Genomic DNA, 18,114 nt, shown 5'->3' on the forward strand with positions numbered 1-18,114 from the left:
CCGGGAGGCACAGGATGCAGTGAGCCGAGATCCTGCCACAGGACTCCAGTCTGTGTGACAGAGTGAGACTGTCTCAAAAAGAAGAGAAAAAAGAAAGATCCTATATCCAAATAAGGTCCCATTCTAAGGCCCTGGGGTTAGGACTTCAAGATATGAATTTGGGGGACACAGTTCAGCCCATAGCAGCCAGCACGGACAGAGGTACCTGAGACACAGACGGGCCGCCGTGTGCCGTGGACGCCTGGGCTGCTTGTTTCTGCTGCTCCCTGTGATGAAGGTGTTGGTGTGGAATGAGGTGGGAGGAGTGTTTTGTGATAGACGGTGGATGAAGCTGTAGAGGCTGGAGGTGGCAATTCTTAAAGTTGCCTTTCATGAATTCACATGACCGGGGAAACTTGCTTCTGGAAAAGCCAGTGGTGTTGAGATTGAGGGTCAGGCCCCAGCTCTCACTTCCCATAGAAGAGTGGTGTAGGGGCCATGAGGATGGGTCTAGTTGGACGTACCACCGAGGCTCAATAGCCTATCATGCACTTATTTACAGCACAGGTGCCTCCTCAGCTTGAAGAAGGACGAGGAGAGCAGGGAGAGGCTTTCCTGGGGGCTGCTTGGCACCTAGAAGAGCATGCGGCCTGTACTGACAAGAACAGCCTGACAGTGGGGGGCAACCTCCAGCAGCATCCCCCCCGACTCCCTCCAGAGATACCTGCCCTCCCGCCAATGCCCCAGGCCCTGTGTCATCTTCGCTTGCATGGGACACAGGCTGTTGTCTTTTATGAGTGCCCAAATCCTCAGCTTTACCCAGCCATGCTCAGAAAATGCTATTGATTTTCTTTTTCTTATTTATTTATGAGATTTTTGCTGTGAGCAAAAAATAAAAAGGTTTGTGCAGTGTTTCCCTTAGCAGTGAGAAGTTTTCTCCACCCACTGCCTCCCTCCCTGGCACACACACTCACAGATTACTCTCTCATCTCTCTACGCTCCAAAAGTCCTAGCATCTCCCAACTGTAGGATGCAGAGAGGGAAGAGATGAAAAGGGGCTAGTGCCTGGGGCAGAGTGAGGACTCTCCCGTACATGTGGGAGAGGTGGGTGGATACATTTTTGAGCAAGACACAGCTGATGCCCAGAGGGTTAGGGAGGTCGAGAATGACCTCTTCCTTCTTGGAAATATAGCATGCCAGGCCCAGTGCTGGGCACTTTGGACCTGTCTCATTTAGCCCTCACCATAAACCTACAAGGCAGATTTTATTACTTTTTTCAGTGATGAAATTCAAAGAAGTTAGGCACCTTGCTCAAGGGTGCCTAGCAAGTGAGCTAGAATTCACTTTCACACCTTCAGGATGCCAGCTGTCTTCAATGTGTGGTGCAGCCTCCCCAAAGGGGAACAAAGACCCACTTAAGAGACTGCTGGGAGCTGGGCTGGCCCACAGAGTGAGACGACTCCTCTCTCCTACCCCTGACAGGGCCCCCCTCCATTTTGAAGAATCCTCCTTGGGCTGAGCATCTTGGGTGAGAACAAAGTCTGTTCTTCTCCACCCCTTCCATCTTTGGAAAGATGACTGTATGAGAATCTCTCCATCCTGCAGTGGGACATCTGGCATGAGAGTTGGTTTTGGTCTCTTTCCAGGGAGGTGGCTGGCCAAGGAGGGCCAGAGGGAATCAAATCTCAGTCCTTTCTCAGGGCTTGAGGTCTGTTCATTAGTGGTGTGACACGTGGATCCTTGGGGCTGCCCTGTGTCAGCTGATCTGCCCTGCTCTGTGCCATGCAGACATCCACTCATATGGATGCCCCTGCCCAGAGTGCCGTTTCTATCCCTGGCACTCCTGACAAATGCCTGGGAATCTCAAAAACATGATTCCAGCCTCTGCCCCCTGCTTTCTGCACGTCACTCATCCCTCAGTCATATTGCTGCTCATACTGTTGACTTGTCAAGGAACCAACCAAGTAGGGCTGTGCTTATAATAACAAGGGCTACTTGAGCTACTGGAAGCTCACATCTTGTTGAGCTTTGTCTCCCCTGGAATTGGCACAGAGCACAGTGGTGGAAGGATGGTGGTCATCCTGTGGATTCCATACAGCTGGCAATACATCATCCACGTTCATCCCATTCCTGAGCGCTGGGAAGCATGACCCTCAAATTCACTCAATGTGCTTCTCTTCTTCTTGTTCCCTGGCAGGAGTTCCCCTTGGCCATTCTCAGGGGCTGGGAATGCTACTGTGCTTACCCTACCCCCCAGTTCAACCTGCGTGATGCCATGGACAGCTCACTATGTGGCCAGGACCCTGAGGCACAGAGGCTGGCAGAATACTGTGAGGTCTACCAGACACCTGTGCAAGGTGGGTTCTGCATCCCCGACTGGTAGTGGCATTTGGTCTGGGGGCTAGGGAGAGCTTCCAGGGTTTGGAGATGCCAGTCATGGCCAAGCATGCAGTTATGAGGTATGGCAGGTGTCTGTGTAAAGGTCTTGGCATCTTGATGGGTGGTGGAGATAATGGGGAGGGTCAGGTTTCCACCCTCCACAGAGGCTGAATCCTGGACTCACTTTAAAAAACACTGGACCCTTTATCTAAGTCTCTCTGGGGATGACAATGGTAAGAGGATGAGCAGAGAGGGGCAGGTCCTAGAGAGATAGCAACAGAAAGGTGGTAGGATTGGGAGGCATGGGAAGAATGAGATCCCAGGAGCTGCAGGGGCCACTGGTGCCTCCAGGACCTGGGAACCCTCGTTGGTGTGAGCAACAGGTCTGCCCCTGTTGACCTTAGGTACTGATGAAAGGAAGAGCAGGTGGTGAGGGATGTTACCCCCTTTATCAAGTGCCTACTGTGACCCAGCATGGCCCTGGATGTTTTGGGGCTTTCCCCTGGTGATTTCATGTGCTCCTCATAGCAGCCCTGGGGATGAGACACAACGAATGACTTGCCTGTCATTAGTCCAGCTCTGGTTTATTGTTGGCAGTACCTGGGGGTGTTACTTTGCTCAGCCTAGCCTCAATCCCCACCCACTTCCCCTATTAGAATCTGGAATTATCTATGCTATGTCAGGAGCAAGAGTTTGGCTGTGGCCATAGAGACAGAATGGGAGTCGAGGGTCCATAGGGTGTCTGATTCCCATCTTACTCCTGCACTGCAGTATTGGAGGCCTCATCACAGGGCTTTCTCGGACTGGCCACAGACCTGTGCAGCTAAGGTATAGTTGGAAGATCTCTTCCCTGCTTTGGGCCTTGGTTGCCCCATCTATTAAACGGGAGTCTTAGTTCATCAGTCCCTCTAAGGGAGTTTAGCGGTGAATTGGTGAGTCATAATGGAAGTGAGTAACCCCGTGATGACTTTTGGACTTTCAGACACTCGTTGTACAGACAGGAGATTCCTGCCTAACAAATCCAAAGTGTTTGTGGCTTTGTCAAGCTTCCCAGGAGCCGGGAACACATGGGCACGGCACCTCATTGAGCACGCCACTGGCTTCTATACAGGGAGCTACTACTTTGATGGAACCCTCTACAACAAAGGTAAGTCAAAGCTACAGGGGACGATGGAAGGCAGCTCCCGGTGACCAAAGTGTCACCTTGCCAGCCAAGCTTCTCAGAGCACTAGAGCAGTGCATCTCAAACTTGAGCGTACATAAGAATCACTTGTAGGTGGAGCCACTGTGTGCCATACTCACCCTTCAGGGATTGAAGACTAGCCTGCCTGGTGGTCTCCATCCATAGCAAAGTTGCACCATTGTATCCACAAACACCCACAATCTAGGCCACTGAGGCACTTGCAGACACCACTGATATTGATTACAGCCAAAGAAATTACACTGAGACTACACTACTCCACCACCCAGAACCAAAACCTAAGCATGCTACCCAACCCACGCTATAGGATACATCTACTGGAAAAAGTCTTTTCCTATGAAAGCTACTCCATAAAATTGGAAGAGGTGACTGTTCCACCAGATGTGCAGATGTCAATGCAGTCACACAAGAAACATGAAAGAGCAAGGAGGCCAGACGCAGTGGCTCACGCCTGTAATCCTAGCACTTTGGGAGGCCAAGGTGGGTGGATTGCCTGAGGTCAGGAGTTTGAGACCAGCCTGACCAATACGGTGAAACCTCATTTCTACTAAAAATACAAAAATTAGCCGGGCGTGGTGGCAGGCGCCTGTAATCCCAGCTACTCAGGAGGCTGAGGCAGGAGAATTGCTTGAAACTGGGAGGGAGAGGTTGCAGTGAGCCGAGATCACACCACCGCACTCCAGCCTGGGCAACAGAGTGACACTCCGTCTCAAAAAAAAAAAAAAAAAGCAAGGAAACATGATATCTGCAAAGAAACACAATAATTCTCCAATAACAGACCCCAAAGAAAAGGAAATGTATGAAATACCTGAAAAATAATTTAAAATAATGATTTTAAGGAAACTCAGCATGATACAAGAGAATACAAATAGACAATTCAATGAAATTAGGAAAACATTTTATGATCCGAATGAGAAATTCGATAGAAATAGATATCATAAAAACAACCAAACAAATCTGTTAGCTGAATAATTAAGATGAATTTTTAATGAATGAAATTAATGATCTAGTCTGTTACAAAAGCTCTCAACTGTGTTTTTAATTTTATACCAAAACCCATGAGATACAGCAAAAGAAGTTCTAAGACGAAAGTTTATAGCAATAAAAACCTACATCAAAATAGTAGAAAGATTTTAAATAAGCAACCTAATGACGTACCTCAAGGAACTAGAAAAGCAAGAACAAGCCAAACCCAAAAGTACTGGAGGGAAAGAAATGATGAAGATCAGAGCAGAAATAAATGATAAAATTCAACATCCCTTTATGGCAAAAACAATCAACAAATTAGGTATAGAGGAAATGTACCTCAACACAGTGAAGGCCATATGTGAAAAACCCACAGCTAGTATCATACTAAATGAAGAAAGGGTTGAAAACCTTCTCTCTAAGAACTGAAACAAGACAAGGATGCCCACTTTCACCATGTCTATTCAGCCTAGTAATGGAAGTCCTGTACAGCAATTAGGCAAGAAAATGAAACAAAGGGCATCCTAATTGGGAAGGAGGAAGTCAACCTGTCCCTGTTTGCAGATGGCATGATCTTACATAGAGAAATGCCTAAAGGCTTCACCAAGAAACCCTTAGAACCGATAAATGAATTCAGTAAAGTTACAGGGTACAAAATCAACATTCAAAAATCAGTAGCATTTCCATATACCAATAGTGAACTACCTGAAAAAGAAATGAAGAAAGCAGTATCATTTAAATAGCTATGAAAAAATACCTAGGAATAAATTTAATAAAAGAGATGAAAGACCTCTGCAAAGATAACTATAAAACACTTCTGAAATTGAAGAGGACACACAAAAAAATGGAAAGACATCCCATATTTATGGAATGGAAGAATTAATATTGGGAAAATCACCATACTACCAAAGCAATCAACAGATCCAATACAATCCTTATCAAAATACCAATGACATTCTTCACAGAAACAGAAAAAAACAATTCTAAAATTTGTATGGAACCACAAAAGACCCTGAATAGCCAAGGCAATTCTGAACAAAAAGAACAAAGCTGGAGGCATCACACTACTGACTTAAAAATATGTTACAAAGCTTTAGTAACAAAAAACAGCATGGTACTGCTATAAAAACAGACGCATAGACCAATGGAACAAAATAAAGAACCCAGAAATAAATCCATGCATTTACAGCCAACTCATTTTTGACAAAGATGCCAAGAACATACATTTGGGAAAGGACAGTCTCTTCAATAAATGGTATTGGGAAGACTGGATAACCATATGCAGAAGACTGAAGCTATACAAATGGTGTTGGGAAGACTGGATAACCATATGCAGAAGACTGAAGCTATACCCCTATCTCTCTCCTTATGCAAAAATCAACTCAAAATGAAGACTTAAATGTAAGACCCAAATCTATTAAACTGCTAGAAGAAAACGGGGTCTGGGCAAAGATGTTTTTGCTTTTGCGATAGGACCTCAAGAGACAATAAAAGCAAAATTAGACAAATGGGATTATGTCAAACTGAAAAACTTCTGCACAACCAAGGAAACAATCAACAGAGTGAAGAGACAGCCTGCAGAATGAGAGAAAATATTGGCAAACTATTCATCCAACAAGGGATTAATAACCAAAATATATAAGGAACTCAACAACAAAAAAACAAAAGAATCTGATTTAAAAATTGACAGATGATATGAATAGACATTTATCAAAAGAAGACATACAAATGGTCAACAAGTATATGAAAACATGCTTAATATCACGAATTCTCAGGGAAATGCAAATCAAAACCACAATGAGGTATCGTCTCACCCCAGTTAGAATGGCTACTATCAAAAAGATGAAAAATAACAAGTGTTGGAGAGGATGTGGAGAAAAGGGAACTCTTATACTCTATTGATGGGAATGTAAACTAGTATAGCTGTTATGGAAAACAGTACGGAGGCTCCTCAAAAAAAACAGAATTGCCATATATATGATCCAGAAATCCCACTGCTGGGTATATATTCAAGGGAAAGGAAATGAGAATGTTGAAGAGATATCTGTACTCTCATGCTTATTACAGCACCATACACAATAGCCAAGGTATGGAATCAACCTTAGTATCCATCGATACGTGAATTTTTAAAATGTGGTACATATACACAATGGCTAGTTAGCCGTAAAAAAAAAAAAAAAAGAATTAAATGCTATAATTCACGGCCACATGGATGAGCCTAAGGGACATTATGTTAAGTGAAATAAACCAGGCACAGAAAGATAAATACCACATGCTCTCATTCATATGTCAAAGCTTAAAAAGTTGTTCCCACTGATGTGGAGAGTAGAACGGTGGTCACTAGAGGCTGGGAAGAGTAGGAGGGAGGGCAGGATAGGGAGAGGTTGGTTAAAGGATACAAAATTACAGCTAGATATGAGGAATAAGTTCTAGTGTTTTATAGCACTGTAGGGTGACTATAGTTGACAATAATTGATTGTATGTTTTCAAGTAGCCAGAAGAGAGGATTTTGAATATTTCCAGCTCAAAGAAATGATAAATGTTTGAGGTGATGGATATCCTAATTACTTTGATTTGATTATTAAACGTTGTATACATGCATTGAAATATCACATTGCACCCCATAAAGAAGATGTACATTTATCATGTGTCAGTTTAAAATAATAATAAATATATTTATATTTATTTTTATTTTTTATTTTACTTTAAGTTCTGGGATGCATGTGCAGAACGTGCAGGTTTGTTACATAGGTATACATGTGCCAAGGTGGTTTGCTGCACTTATCAACCCATCATCTAGGTTGTAAGCCCCGCATGCCTTAGGTATTTGTCCTAATGCTCTCTCTCCCCTTGTCCCCCACCCCCCGACAGGCCCCGGTGTGTGATGTTCCCCTCCCTGTGTCCATGTGTTCTCATTGTTCAACTCCCACTTATGAGTGAGAACATGCGGTGTTTGGTTTTCTGTTCCTGTGTTAGTTTGCTGAGAATGATGGCTTCCAGCTTCATGCATGTCCCTGGAAAGGATATAAACTCATTCTTTTTTAATAAAAATATTTTTAAGTAAAAAGAATCACCTGGTCCTGGCCCGCACCCCTGACAGTCTGATTCAGGTAGTCCGAGGTGGGGCCTGGGAATTTTTATTTCTAACAAGCTCCCAGGTGACCCTGATGAAGGCAGCCCGAGGACTCCACTTAGAGCGGAACTTCATGAGATCGTGCCTATTCTGGATTCAAAGGGAAAGACTAGCAGCTTGAATTTTCTCTCTATAAACATTTCTTGAATTTTCCTTAATTTTTAGAACCCTCAATAATTAGGGGTGAAACTAATTTGCTCATTCCTTTTTTGAGGCAAGAAATAGTTCATCAAAATGTAATAAAAAATGTCCAAAAATCTTTTAAGAGTTTTGATTTGCAATCTTTCCCTTGGAGAAATAAGAGAAATTAAGCTAAATGGCTGAAGTCTGTGTTTAAGAATGAAAAACCTCAGACAAGTCCATCGGCATCAAATTTGGCAAAATGTATTAAAGCGTATTTCTCTGTTGTCAAGCACTGCAACAAGGAATCTCTGGATTCCTTCCTTCCTTCCTTCCTTCTTTTTTTTTCTTTTGTTTTTTTTTTTGAGATAGAGTCTCACTCTCACTCTGTCACCCAGGATGGAGTGCAGTGGCACGATCTCAGCTCATTGCAACCTCCACCTCTCAGGTTCAAGCAATTCTCCTGTCTCAGCCACCCGAGTAGCTAGAACTACAGGCACCTGCCACCACGCCCAGCTAATTTTTGTATTTTAGTAGAGACAGGGGTTTCACCATGTTGGCCAGGCTAGTCTCAACCTCCTGACCTCAAGTGACCCACCCTCCTCGCCCTCCCAAAGTGTTGGGATTACAGGCATGAGCCACCATGTCTGGCCCATTTTCTCTGAAGTTCTTAACCAGAATTTGATTTAAGAAAGTTGATACTGTCAGTAACATCCTAGAGAAACAGAAACTTTCCGAGCTTGGCATTGGGCTCTGGAATCACTCATAACAATCTCAGTTCTGGGAAAAAGCTATAGTTGTCCATATAACCCAGCCTCATCCTCCCTGGGAGCCCCGAGTGTTACAGGCATCTTCAGGTGAGGGAGGAAGTGGCCACATGAGCACATGGCCCTGTCTACTCTGGCTTAGTCCCCTGGGAATCACCCACTGTGCCCAGGCTGCAGTTACCCACCTTGTTCATCTCCAAGGCCCTTACCTTATTCAAGCAGCTGGCTGTTTTGGTCTACATATGGTAAGTGGCCCGATGACTGGTATTGCCAGCTATAGAGGTTGGGTTGACACTGCCTCAGAAATGCTTTAGAGATACCTCACACACATCTTTGAGCCTTACAAGACCATTAGATGTGGCCAGTGGCCTCAGAGCACTGACAGAGTGATAATACACACACGCGCGCACACACACACACACACACGCACACACACACACACGCACAATTCACAAGACATCTCCAATGCCCAACTGCCAAATCTATTGTGGTAGGTTGAACGTGGTCTGAGCTGCAAGGCAGAATAGCTGTTGTTGGAAGAGGCCGAGGCAGTATGGAAGGCACCCCGGGTCTCAGGGTTGTTAAAGACTAGATCTCAAGTTTATCCATTCCAGTTTGACTCTTCCTTTCATAGCATTTTCCAGCTGTTTGACAGAATGAATCAAAGCGAGACCTTTTGGTGTTTGGCCCATGGCAGAGATAAGTTTGAAGCTTGTTGAGTTTCAATGGGTAAACCCGGACTTCCAGATTCAAAAGAGACTTGCATTTTCCAGGCATCAAAGCATCCCTCAGTGCTCACTGCAGATACAAATGCTTTTCAGCCATTCCTGCAGAGGGGCAGGTGGTAGGACTCATTTTGTTTCAAAGAGCCCAAGATAAGCACACGAGCACTTATGGAACATGTCTCAGAGCTGGGTGCATGGGCTACGTTGGGTGTGGCGAGGAGACTAGTTTCAGGAGACCTCTTCCCAGGAAGCCTTCTAGGACATCCCACGATTTGGGACCCCTGCTCTTTGTTTCCATAAGCCCCTATAGCCTGCACTTAGGCTATTTCCTCTACTAGAACATAAGCTGAAAGACAAGGTCTGAGTCTTAGCCTTCTGTCCCCAAAATAAAGTCTAACGCAGTGAGCACATCATAACCTTCATTGATAAATGTGTGACTCTGGATGAATGGGCGGAGTCTGTCCTTCTCTGCCAGTAGTCAGTCATTAGTGCCCAGTACTGTAGCAAGGGACCAAGGAAAGAGAGGGCCCCCGATAGGCTGATCAATGGGAACAAGCCTCCATTCATAGAAACTGGACCCTGGGTCCTCAGGGCCAGGCTCAAGCACTGTGGATGAGGCCTTGACCAGACCTGCTCTGGGGCAAGGCTGGGCCCTGTCATAGGACCATGGCATCAGGTCAGAGGGTGGATCTACACCTGCTCACAGCCATTGAACCTGTAAATCAGGATCCTGCCCTGACTGTGGGGAGGTGAGAGGAAGCTGGGGGTCTCACAGAGACACACAGTGGCATGTGGAGAGAGCCCTGGTGCTGTTTTCACAGCGTTGTGTGATCTTGAGCAAGTCCCATGCTCACTCTGCACCTTAGTCTCTTCATTCAGCTATGTTTGCAGCTATGGTTAAATCAAAGGTTGTTTGTGATGCTTGTGTAAAATTATCTCTATGAAGATGCCCAAAACATATGCGTGCATCTGCAATGACAGGTCTTCTGCCCTCTGACTCCTGGAGGTCTTCAGGGAATACCTCATCTCATTTCTCTTGCAGATGCCATCTTTCCCCACTGTTAGATAACTCCTGCTGTCACTTTCCCTTGGACAGGGTCACTCCTGTGGAGGCCGTTCCTGTCACCATCCATAGGTCCTCTCAGTGTCCTCTGTGTCTTCCATGGGCCCTCTCTTATGCCCCTGATACCAGCTTTCCCCAACCTGTCTGCTGCTATGGTTGGGGGCCCCATGGGCACCATCCTCCACAGAGACCCTCTCATTTTTCCTGCAGGGTTCAAGGGCGAAAAGGACCACTGGCGGAGCCGACGCACCATCTGTGTCAAAACCCATGAGAGTGGCAGGAGGGAGATTGAGATGTTTGATTCAGCCATCCTGCTAATCCGGAACCCATACAGGTCCCTGGTGGCGGAATTCAACAGAAAATGTGCCGGGCACCTGGGGTATGCAGCTGACCGCAACTGGAAGAGCAAAGGTAATCAAGGACCTTGTGGTAGGGGTGGGAGGCTTGTCAGTACAGGTACGTTGCCCATCAGGATGCGGGATCAATATACACAGGTAGGCACTACAGGATGCAGGATCAGTATACACAGGTAGGCACTCAAACCCCATCCTGCTAGGGACCTAGTGCTGCTGTGCCTGGGCTTGAGTTTACCTCCTCCCCTTGCCCCCCATGCCTGCTGAGGTCCATAGGCCAAGGCATTTTACCTAGATGCCAGCTTGATTACCAAGAATCTTCTCTGCCTCCATGAGTGCATAGTGGGGTGATATGCACCCCTTTCCATCTCTGCTTCTGCCCAGGAGCTCATGCAGGGCTGGGAGAAGAGCACATGGGGTGCACATGGACCTGCTTTGCACCTTCCTCTGTGTTCAGCACCAGGTTCCTCCTTTATAGAATGAGAGCTGCACCTCGGGCATTCAGGGAGCAGTGAGATGATATGCCTGCCTGGTCTCTGGTCAGAGCTCAGCATGTTAATTCCCTCCTAAGCTGCCTCGTACTGACTCTTCACAGTGTCTGGTGGGGAAATCACATCAACCCTACATTCCAGATGAGCCCAGAGAATATGGCTGCAGGACTTGGCCTTGGTGGTGAGCAGCAGAGCTGGGACTCACACCCAATGTCTTAGTCAGCTCTGGCTGCCATAACAAAATACCACAAAACTGGGGGAGGGGGCAAGGGGGTGGTGCTTAAGCAACAGACATTTACTTCTCATAGTCTTGGAGGCTGGGAAGTCCAAGATAAAAGTGCTGGCTAATTCCATTCCCGGGAAGGGCCTGTTTCCAGGCTTGGAGACAGCTGCCTTCTCACTGTGTCCTCACATGTCCCCAAAAGCTCTCTGGTGACTCTTCTGATAAAGGCACTAATTCCATCACAAGGGCCCCACCCTCATGACCACATCTGACTCTAATCGCCTCCCAAAGCCCCCATCCCTAATACCATGATATGGTGGGTTAGGACTCTCTGTGAAGTTGGGGGGCATACAAGCATCTGGGCCCCAACATCCAGATGTTCTGATTCTGGGTCAGATTGGCCTGTTCCCCACTGCAGCTTTATTCATGGAATCAGTCTTCTGACTCACACTTGCTGAAGCCTTCCTGGGTGCCAGGCATGGGGCAAGGTACCAGGAGCGCAGGCTAATGAGGTCAGGGTCTCTGCCCTCGAGGCACGCACAGCTGAGCCTTTGGGTGGTGACAAATAGAGTCTGGGTGGTAAGTGATGTGAAATGAAGTTGGTCAGAAACAAAGCAGTGTCCAGGCAGAGTGGGGTGAGAGGAGAAGTCACAGGGCCCGTGGCCAGGCCAGCTTGTGCTCCTGTCCACCTGTTACTGGATCACCCAGTGGGTGGCCTCTGCCAGTCTCTAGTCTTCCCTTTCCCCCATCATCCTCTACCTAGACAGCCCCCGACAGTCAGGCAGGCTGATCTCTGATGCCTCCTCTGCCTCTTATGAGCCGTATAATTCCAGGAAAGCTGCTTATCTTGTCTTCTGAGCCTGTTTTCTCATCTTAAAAACAAGGATAGGCCCTGTCTCCTAGGGTCATTGTGAAGAGTAGAGAAAGCAAACGCTTCACATGGCATTTGAGGTGTGTTAATAGCCCAATAATGGAAACTTCTTATTGGGATGATTTCTGATATTTGGACCTTGCACGCCCCTCCCACAAAATTAATTTCTTAATTTTCTGGAAAAGAAAGCTCATAAAGTAGATTACCTGCAAAAGTCCGAGGCCACCCCGTCTGTGGCTTCACTGTATGTCCTACTGCCCGGCAGTTTCACAGATTCAAACTGGCAATCAAACCACAAGACACATCAAACCACAAGCCCATCAGGCACCACGCTGACTTAGCTTTCTAGGAGGACCCAGGATGGGAAATGGAGCCTGCACAGCATCCTCATCCCACCAGGATGCCCAGAGCTGCCCCCGCCCACCATAAACACACTGCTCAGCCACCAAAGGGTCCTCCTCCATGGGGAAGGCCAGGTTGACTCTAGGCAGCGGACAGTGGAAAACCCTGCCCGCTTCCCTCCCCCAAGCAGCCCCCTGGGGACCGGCAGCCCTGGCAGGGCCAATCCCTGACTCTGTGTCTCTCCTGTCCTCACTCTAGAGTGGCCGGACTTCGTCAACAGCTACGCCTCGTGGTGGTCCTCGCACGTCCTGGACTGGCTCAAGTACGGGAAGCGGCTGCTGGTGGTGCACTATGAGGAGCTGCGGCGCAGCCTGGTGCCCACGTTGCGGGAGATGGTGGCCTTCCTCAACGTGTCTGTGAGCGAGGAGCGGCTGCTCTGCGTGGAGAACAACAAGGAGGGCAGCTTCCGGAGGCGTGGCCGGCGCTCCCACGACCCTGAGCCCTTCACCCCGGAGATGAAAGACTTGATCAATGGCTACATCCGGACGGTGGACCAGGCCCTGCGTGACCACAACTGGACGGGGCTGCCCAGGGAGTATGTGCCCAGATGATAGGCCTGGCCCACGCCGCTGCCCCCGCTGAGTGACGCAATCTCACCACGGGGCTGCGCACCCCACTCTGACGCTCAGGCCCGTGGCCTCACTGGGACGAACGGTGGGTGGGGGGCCCACCCTGGTGCTGTCTCCCACACAAGGAGACCTGGACACAACAGACACACATCACAAGGCGAACACAAATGGACACACATACCTGGCCACGAACCCACACCTCAGACACTCAGACACCACTCCAGGCTCATAGCCCCGTCTTGACGCAGCGAAGCCACCCACGTGGGGTGTGCCAGGTGCCCCCAGATACAAACGCAGGCACGCACAGGTGCCAGACCGTGTGCTCCTGGGGGCTGGCTGGCTGTCTCTCTCACACAGATACACATGCCCTCCCTGGGATCCAGGAGACCCTGGGCTTCCTGTGTCTAGCTCTGGCATAGAGTTGCTCGTCAGGGTGTTCGACTCTGGGATGCCAGGCTGGGCAGGCATTTATGCTCTGAGCAGCGAGGACCATTGGGATGGAGGTGGGCACAAAGACCGCTGCTTCCAGGGTGTGCGGCCCTGGCCGTGTGTCTGACATCCCATAAATGTGTGTGTGGTGTGACTACGGGCACCACAAACTCTGCAGCCTTGCCTCTCTTTTCTCTGTGGCTGGGCTGGCTGCACGATGGGCAGGGTTGAGGACTGCCCCCGACCTCGCCCAAGCCAATGCAGACACTGACCTCAAGACCAGCCACATTAAGTCTGTGCACTGCCCACCACCCCCTTCAACCCCTCCTACACCATGCTCTGGGGCGTGGGGCCTCCTTGCCTGGCTTCTTCCTCCAGCTATCCTCAGGGAAGCTGGAGATTCAAGTCATGCCCCAGAAGCAAGGTGTAAGCATGGGGGCGTGGGGAAGAGGGCAGGAGCTGAAGTTCCAGGGGAGCCCAGGACCCCTGGGGACCTGTACACCAACAAGATGGGTCTTGGGAGTCGGCACTGGGAGATTGTAAGGGCTGTGTCTTGGGGATCACTGGGACTGGTGCTCCACCCATAGGGGCCCTGTTCTCTCTGGGGGTCCCACATTGGGGTCATGAGAGCTAGTTAGTACTCAGCCTGACCCCTAGGTCAGGCCCTGCCAGCCTGGGATGGGGGTCAACGTATGCTACACATCTTGGGCTCACAAGTGAGGCTATGGAGGCCAGGAGGTTCAAGTATGGAGGGTAGGAGTGCAACCCGGGAGCGATGCTCAAGGTGGCCGAGATGCAGGGAGGATTCTGGCAATCCAGTTGCACGCTGGCCCCTGTGGAGGTGGGGAAGGTGGGTGGGCCTGAACTCAGGCAGCCCCTCAGTGGCTTCTGCAGGCCTAGGATAACCCTGGCCAGGCCCCATGGTCCTTCTCTGGGTCAGCTGTCAGGGAGACCTCCCCTCAGCCTGAGCCAAGCTGCATTGGGAGGAGAAGGCAGGGTGAGGGATCTGGGAGAGCTGGACGTTGAGATGTCCTGACCCTCTGCTTCCTAGCCTGATGATGGGGAACCCAGAGCCACCCGCTGTGAGCACAGGCAGGGGGTGGAAGGCCCGGTAGAGCTGCCCTTCCCCAAATGGAAGCTTCCTCCAACCTTCAGTTTGGCCAGTGGGTGGGTTTGGGCGTCTGTGCCCCTGGTGGCCTCCAAATCCTTCCTGGGATTCCCCCAAACCCACACTGATGCGAAGCTGTTCTTGACGCTCCCACAGCATCAACTCAGTTCAGCTCAAAGCTAGAAACACCAGGGTCTTCGAAAATGTTTATTGGCTCAGGACATCTTCAGCATCCAATCTGCGAAGGCCCCTGATGGGAGCAATTGAGACCCCTTGGGAGTTTCCACACTGCCTTGGACGGGGTAGCCAGGGCAGACCTTCATCCCAGAGCAAACCTAGATCCTCGAAAGCGATGGCAGGTGTGGCAGCAGGGAAGCCACGGAGGCTGGGAAGGGCAAAGTGTGGAGAGAGGAGTGACCGGGACTGGAGCCGGGGTCTGGGGAGAGCAACAGCACCAGGCTTTTCCTGGTAGTTGGATTGGTACATTCACTGCTGCCAGGTGCCCAGAGATGTCATCTCTCTCCAGGTAGAGCGTCACCAGCTCCTGTGGCCTTGTAGATGACTATGTACCTTAGTGAAGAGTGCAGGCGAGTAGAATGATGGGGTTAGTGTCCATCCAGTTTACTTTGAGTCAGTCCATACGGCAAGGCACCTGGCACTTGGCAGGTGCTCCCAGATGTTGGATGAGCAAGGAAGAGCAAAGGCCCTGTCAGCTGGTGGTGGTCCGCACAGCCTCCATCCCAGGTCTGCCTATGTAGGAGGTGTCATCGGAAACAGGAGCAGGGATCTGTCTGTGCTTGCAGGAAAGTCCATTTGTTTTTCTCCAAGTTAGGTCTCATCTACAGCTCTTAGCTTCTCAGTAAAGAGGATACTTTCCCAACCGGCCAGGGAATAAGAGCTGCTCTGTGTGTAGGGCAGAAGTGTGGCAAATGCATCAGGAACCGGTTAGAACAGAACAGAGAAACCCTGACTGTCTACAGATTCCAACTTTAATAGCAAGGCTGCAGAGTTCCCCAAACCTGTGTTAAAACATGCAATTTTTATGGATTTCATCTCCCGTTGTGGATCAATTTGGAAAAACCAAAATATGTAATTTAAAAAAACTAAAACACATTCTGGTAATCCCAGTGAAGTGTAAATGAGAGAGAAGAATAGACAGGCTTCCAAACCCTGGGAAGAAAGCTGCTTAATTATGTGGACATCTTATAATGAAGTCTCTTGCAGCTGAAATTAGATTTTGAGTGCAAGAATCTGTGATAATGTTTGCATATCAGAATGCATTCTCCTCTTAAAAGTAGCAATAGCCACTTGGTTCTTAGGGGGCCCCAAGAGGAGAGGAGAAGTGCTGAGGTTGATGTTATGACTGCAAGAATTCTTGGGACACAGATTTGTTTTCTGCTGACTTGTTTGGAAACCCATTGGAGGTATCTGAAATGTGATGACTCCAAAGGGGTTCATTTCACTATAGGGAGAAATTGATTCGTCTGACCTCCTATTTATCACCACTCAATATTGGGTGAGTTGGTCTGAACAAGGTGGGGATAAAGTAGAGTGGAAATAATGTAGAGTCGTCAGACTGAAGGGCCAGGTTGTAGTCCCAGCTCTTATCTGCCATCTTGGACAAGGCTTTTCCTATCTCCAGTCTCAGTTTCCCTTCCATAAAATGGGGGAAATGGTAGGTCTTGCTGGTTGCATCCACATTCATTCCTCCATTTCCTTTCCCAGCAACCCCCCATTTCTGTTTGGGAATTCATATCATCTTCCAGAGCCTCTCCAGGGGTGGAATACATGTCCTGGATTAAGCCAATGACACCTTCCATCTTACCAGCTATGGTGACTGGGTTAGGTATGATCTTGTGAGTTAAGGCAATGAAGCCAGAGGGAATTTCAAGACTTTTGGGAATGCTGGGTAGAAGCTGTTTTAATTCCCCTGTTGAATGTGAAAAAGGTAGTAGTATTCCTGGGTCTTTATGATGACCACCTTGGGCCTTGGGATCATGACCAGGAATCACGTGAAGCTGACACCACTGATGGGAGAGTCGAGAGGCAGAAAGAAATCAAGTCCTTGGTGAAATTGTTTTAGTACAGGATCAAGCCTTGCTTGAGATTGGCCTTACCTCTGGACTTCTTTTGTTATATGAGCTAATAAATTCTGTTTATTGTTTAAGTTGGGTTGAGTTTAATTTCTGTTACTTATAACTCAGAACATGGTGCAAATGGGTTGAATTGAAAAGCCCTGGGGCTCTGACATTCTCTGTCTCTGTGGCTGATTTAGATAAAGCCTGAAACTCAGTCCAACTTGAGCTTGTAGGATTGGGAGGTTACTTTTCACAGGAATTGAGCTGAGTGCTAATGCTCAATAGAAAGCTGTGCTTAGTCAGCCAAGACAAGTAGCATTTTTAAGTTGGTACATGGTGAGGTCACCCATATAGCCATAGACAATAATTCATAAGGTGTCCAGCCCAAACCATCAGTTGTCTCATTTAATGTTTAACCCTTTGGTGTGGCTATTATTTATTATCTCTGCTTGAAAAATGAGAGGACTGGGATTCCAATTTGTAATGATTGTCAAAGTATGGCCCTTTTGTAGTTACTGTAACTTCTTTCATGGAGTGTATGATGTGGTATTGGAAGGAATTATTTGATAAATTACTTGGATTGGGGATAAGACCTCTTTAGCCCCTTCAGGGGACATGCTTGTGTAACACCTTATAGACAGTAAACTCCCTTCTAGGGAGGGTAGGTGTGGTTAACCATATAGCTTTGATTTTGCAAAGTGGGACATGCAAGCTTGGGGCAGAGCTGAATTGCTGCTGTTGGAGGAGAGGTAAATGATGCCACTGTGAGTTTCCCCCTCTGTCTTTCCCTCTTTAGCCCTCTATATGCCAGAAATCGGAGGAACAGAGGGAGTTATATGTGGCTCCCCATCTTCATACTCTCCTTGGAATGTCTATTATACAGTATGCCAGGATGAAAATCTATACAATATGTAGAAAAAGGCCAGGATCCCAGAAAATTTATTTGAGTATATTTGTCTGCAGTGCTCCCTTTTGTGACTGAAGATAGATTTTGAACTTCTGGAAGTTCTCAGGAGGGTCCCAAATGTGCAGACACATTGCAGACATCCAGGTCCTTGCCATGGGAAATATGAGCAGATCCAGCTTAAATGAGGCAATATAAAATGAGGAATTTTTATGTCAAAAATAAAAAGAATCCCAGTTGATATTATAAGCACAACCATGAGCTGAATGCATTAACTTTACAAGGTGTCTTTAGTACTTAAGAATTTTTCTCAGGTTCAGGCATCAGCAGTGACAGATCCATGGTTTGAAGGT

At 48.0% G+C, this 18,114-nt stretch overlaps 1 protein-coding gene across 6 annotated transcripts in view; it reads left to right on the forward strand.

Annotated features, from left to right (window-relative positions):
* WSCD1 (WSC domain containing 1) overlaps positions 1-16,956 on the forward strand; it is a 54,974-nt gene extending 38,018 nt beyond the window's left edge. For 3 of the 6 annotated variants that reach the window (XM_032138371.2, XM_032138373.2, XM_058431447.1), the window contains exons 6-9: positions 2,177-2,336; positions 3,341-3,505; positions 10,544-10,744; positions 12,872-16,956. In XM_032138371.2, the coding sequence (XP_031994262.1) occupies positions 2,177-2,336; positions 3,341-3,505; positions 10,544-10,744; positions 12,872-13,224 (879 nt within the window). In that variant the 3' untranslated portion in view covers positions 13,225-16,956. The remainder of the gene's footprint in view (positions 1-2,176; positions 2,337-3,340; positions 3,506-10,543; positions 10,745-12,871) is intronic. The other 3 variants (XM_058431450.1, XM_058431449.1, XM_058431448.1) reach the window with 1 other exon arrangement.
* Positions 16,957-18,114: the final 1,158 nt, after the last annotated feature.

This window comes from Hylobates moloch, unplaced genomic scaffold, assembly GCF_009828535.3.
Source record: "Hylobates moloch isolate HMO894 unplaced genomic scaffold, HMol_V3 SCAFFOLD_19, whole genome shotgun sequence".
Lineage (NCBI taxonomy): Eukaryota > Metazoa > Chordata > Mammalia > Primates > Hylobatidae > Hylobates > Hylobates moloch.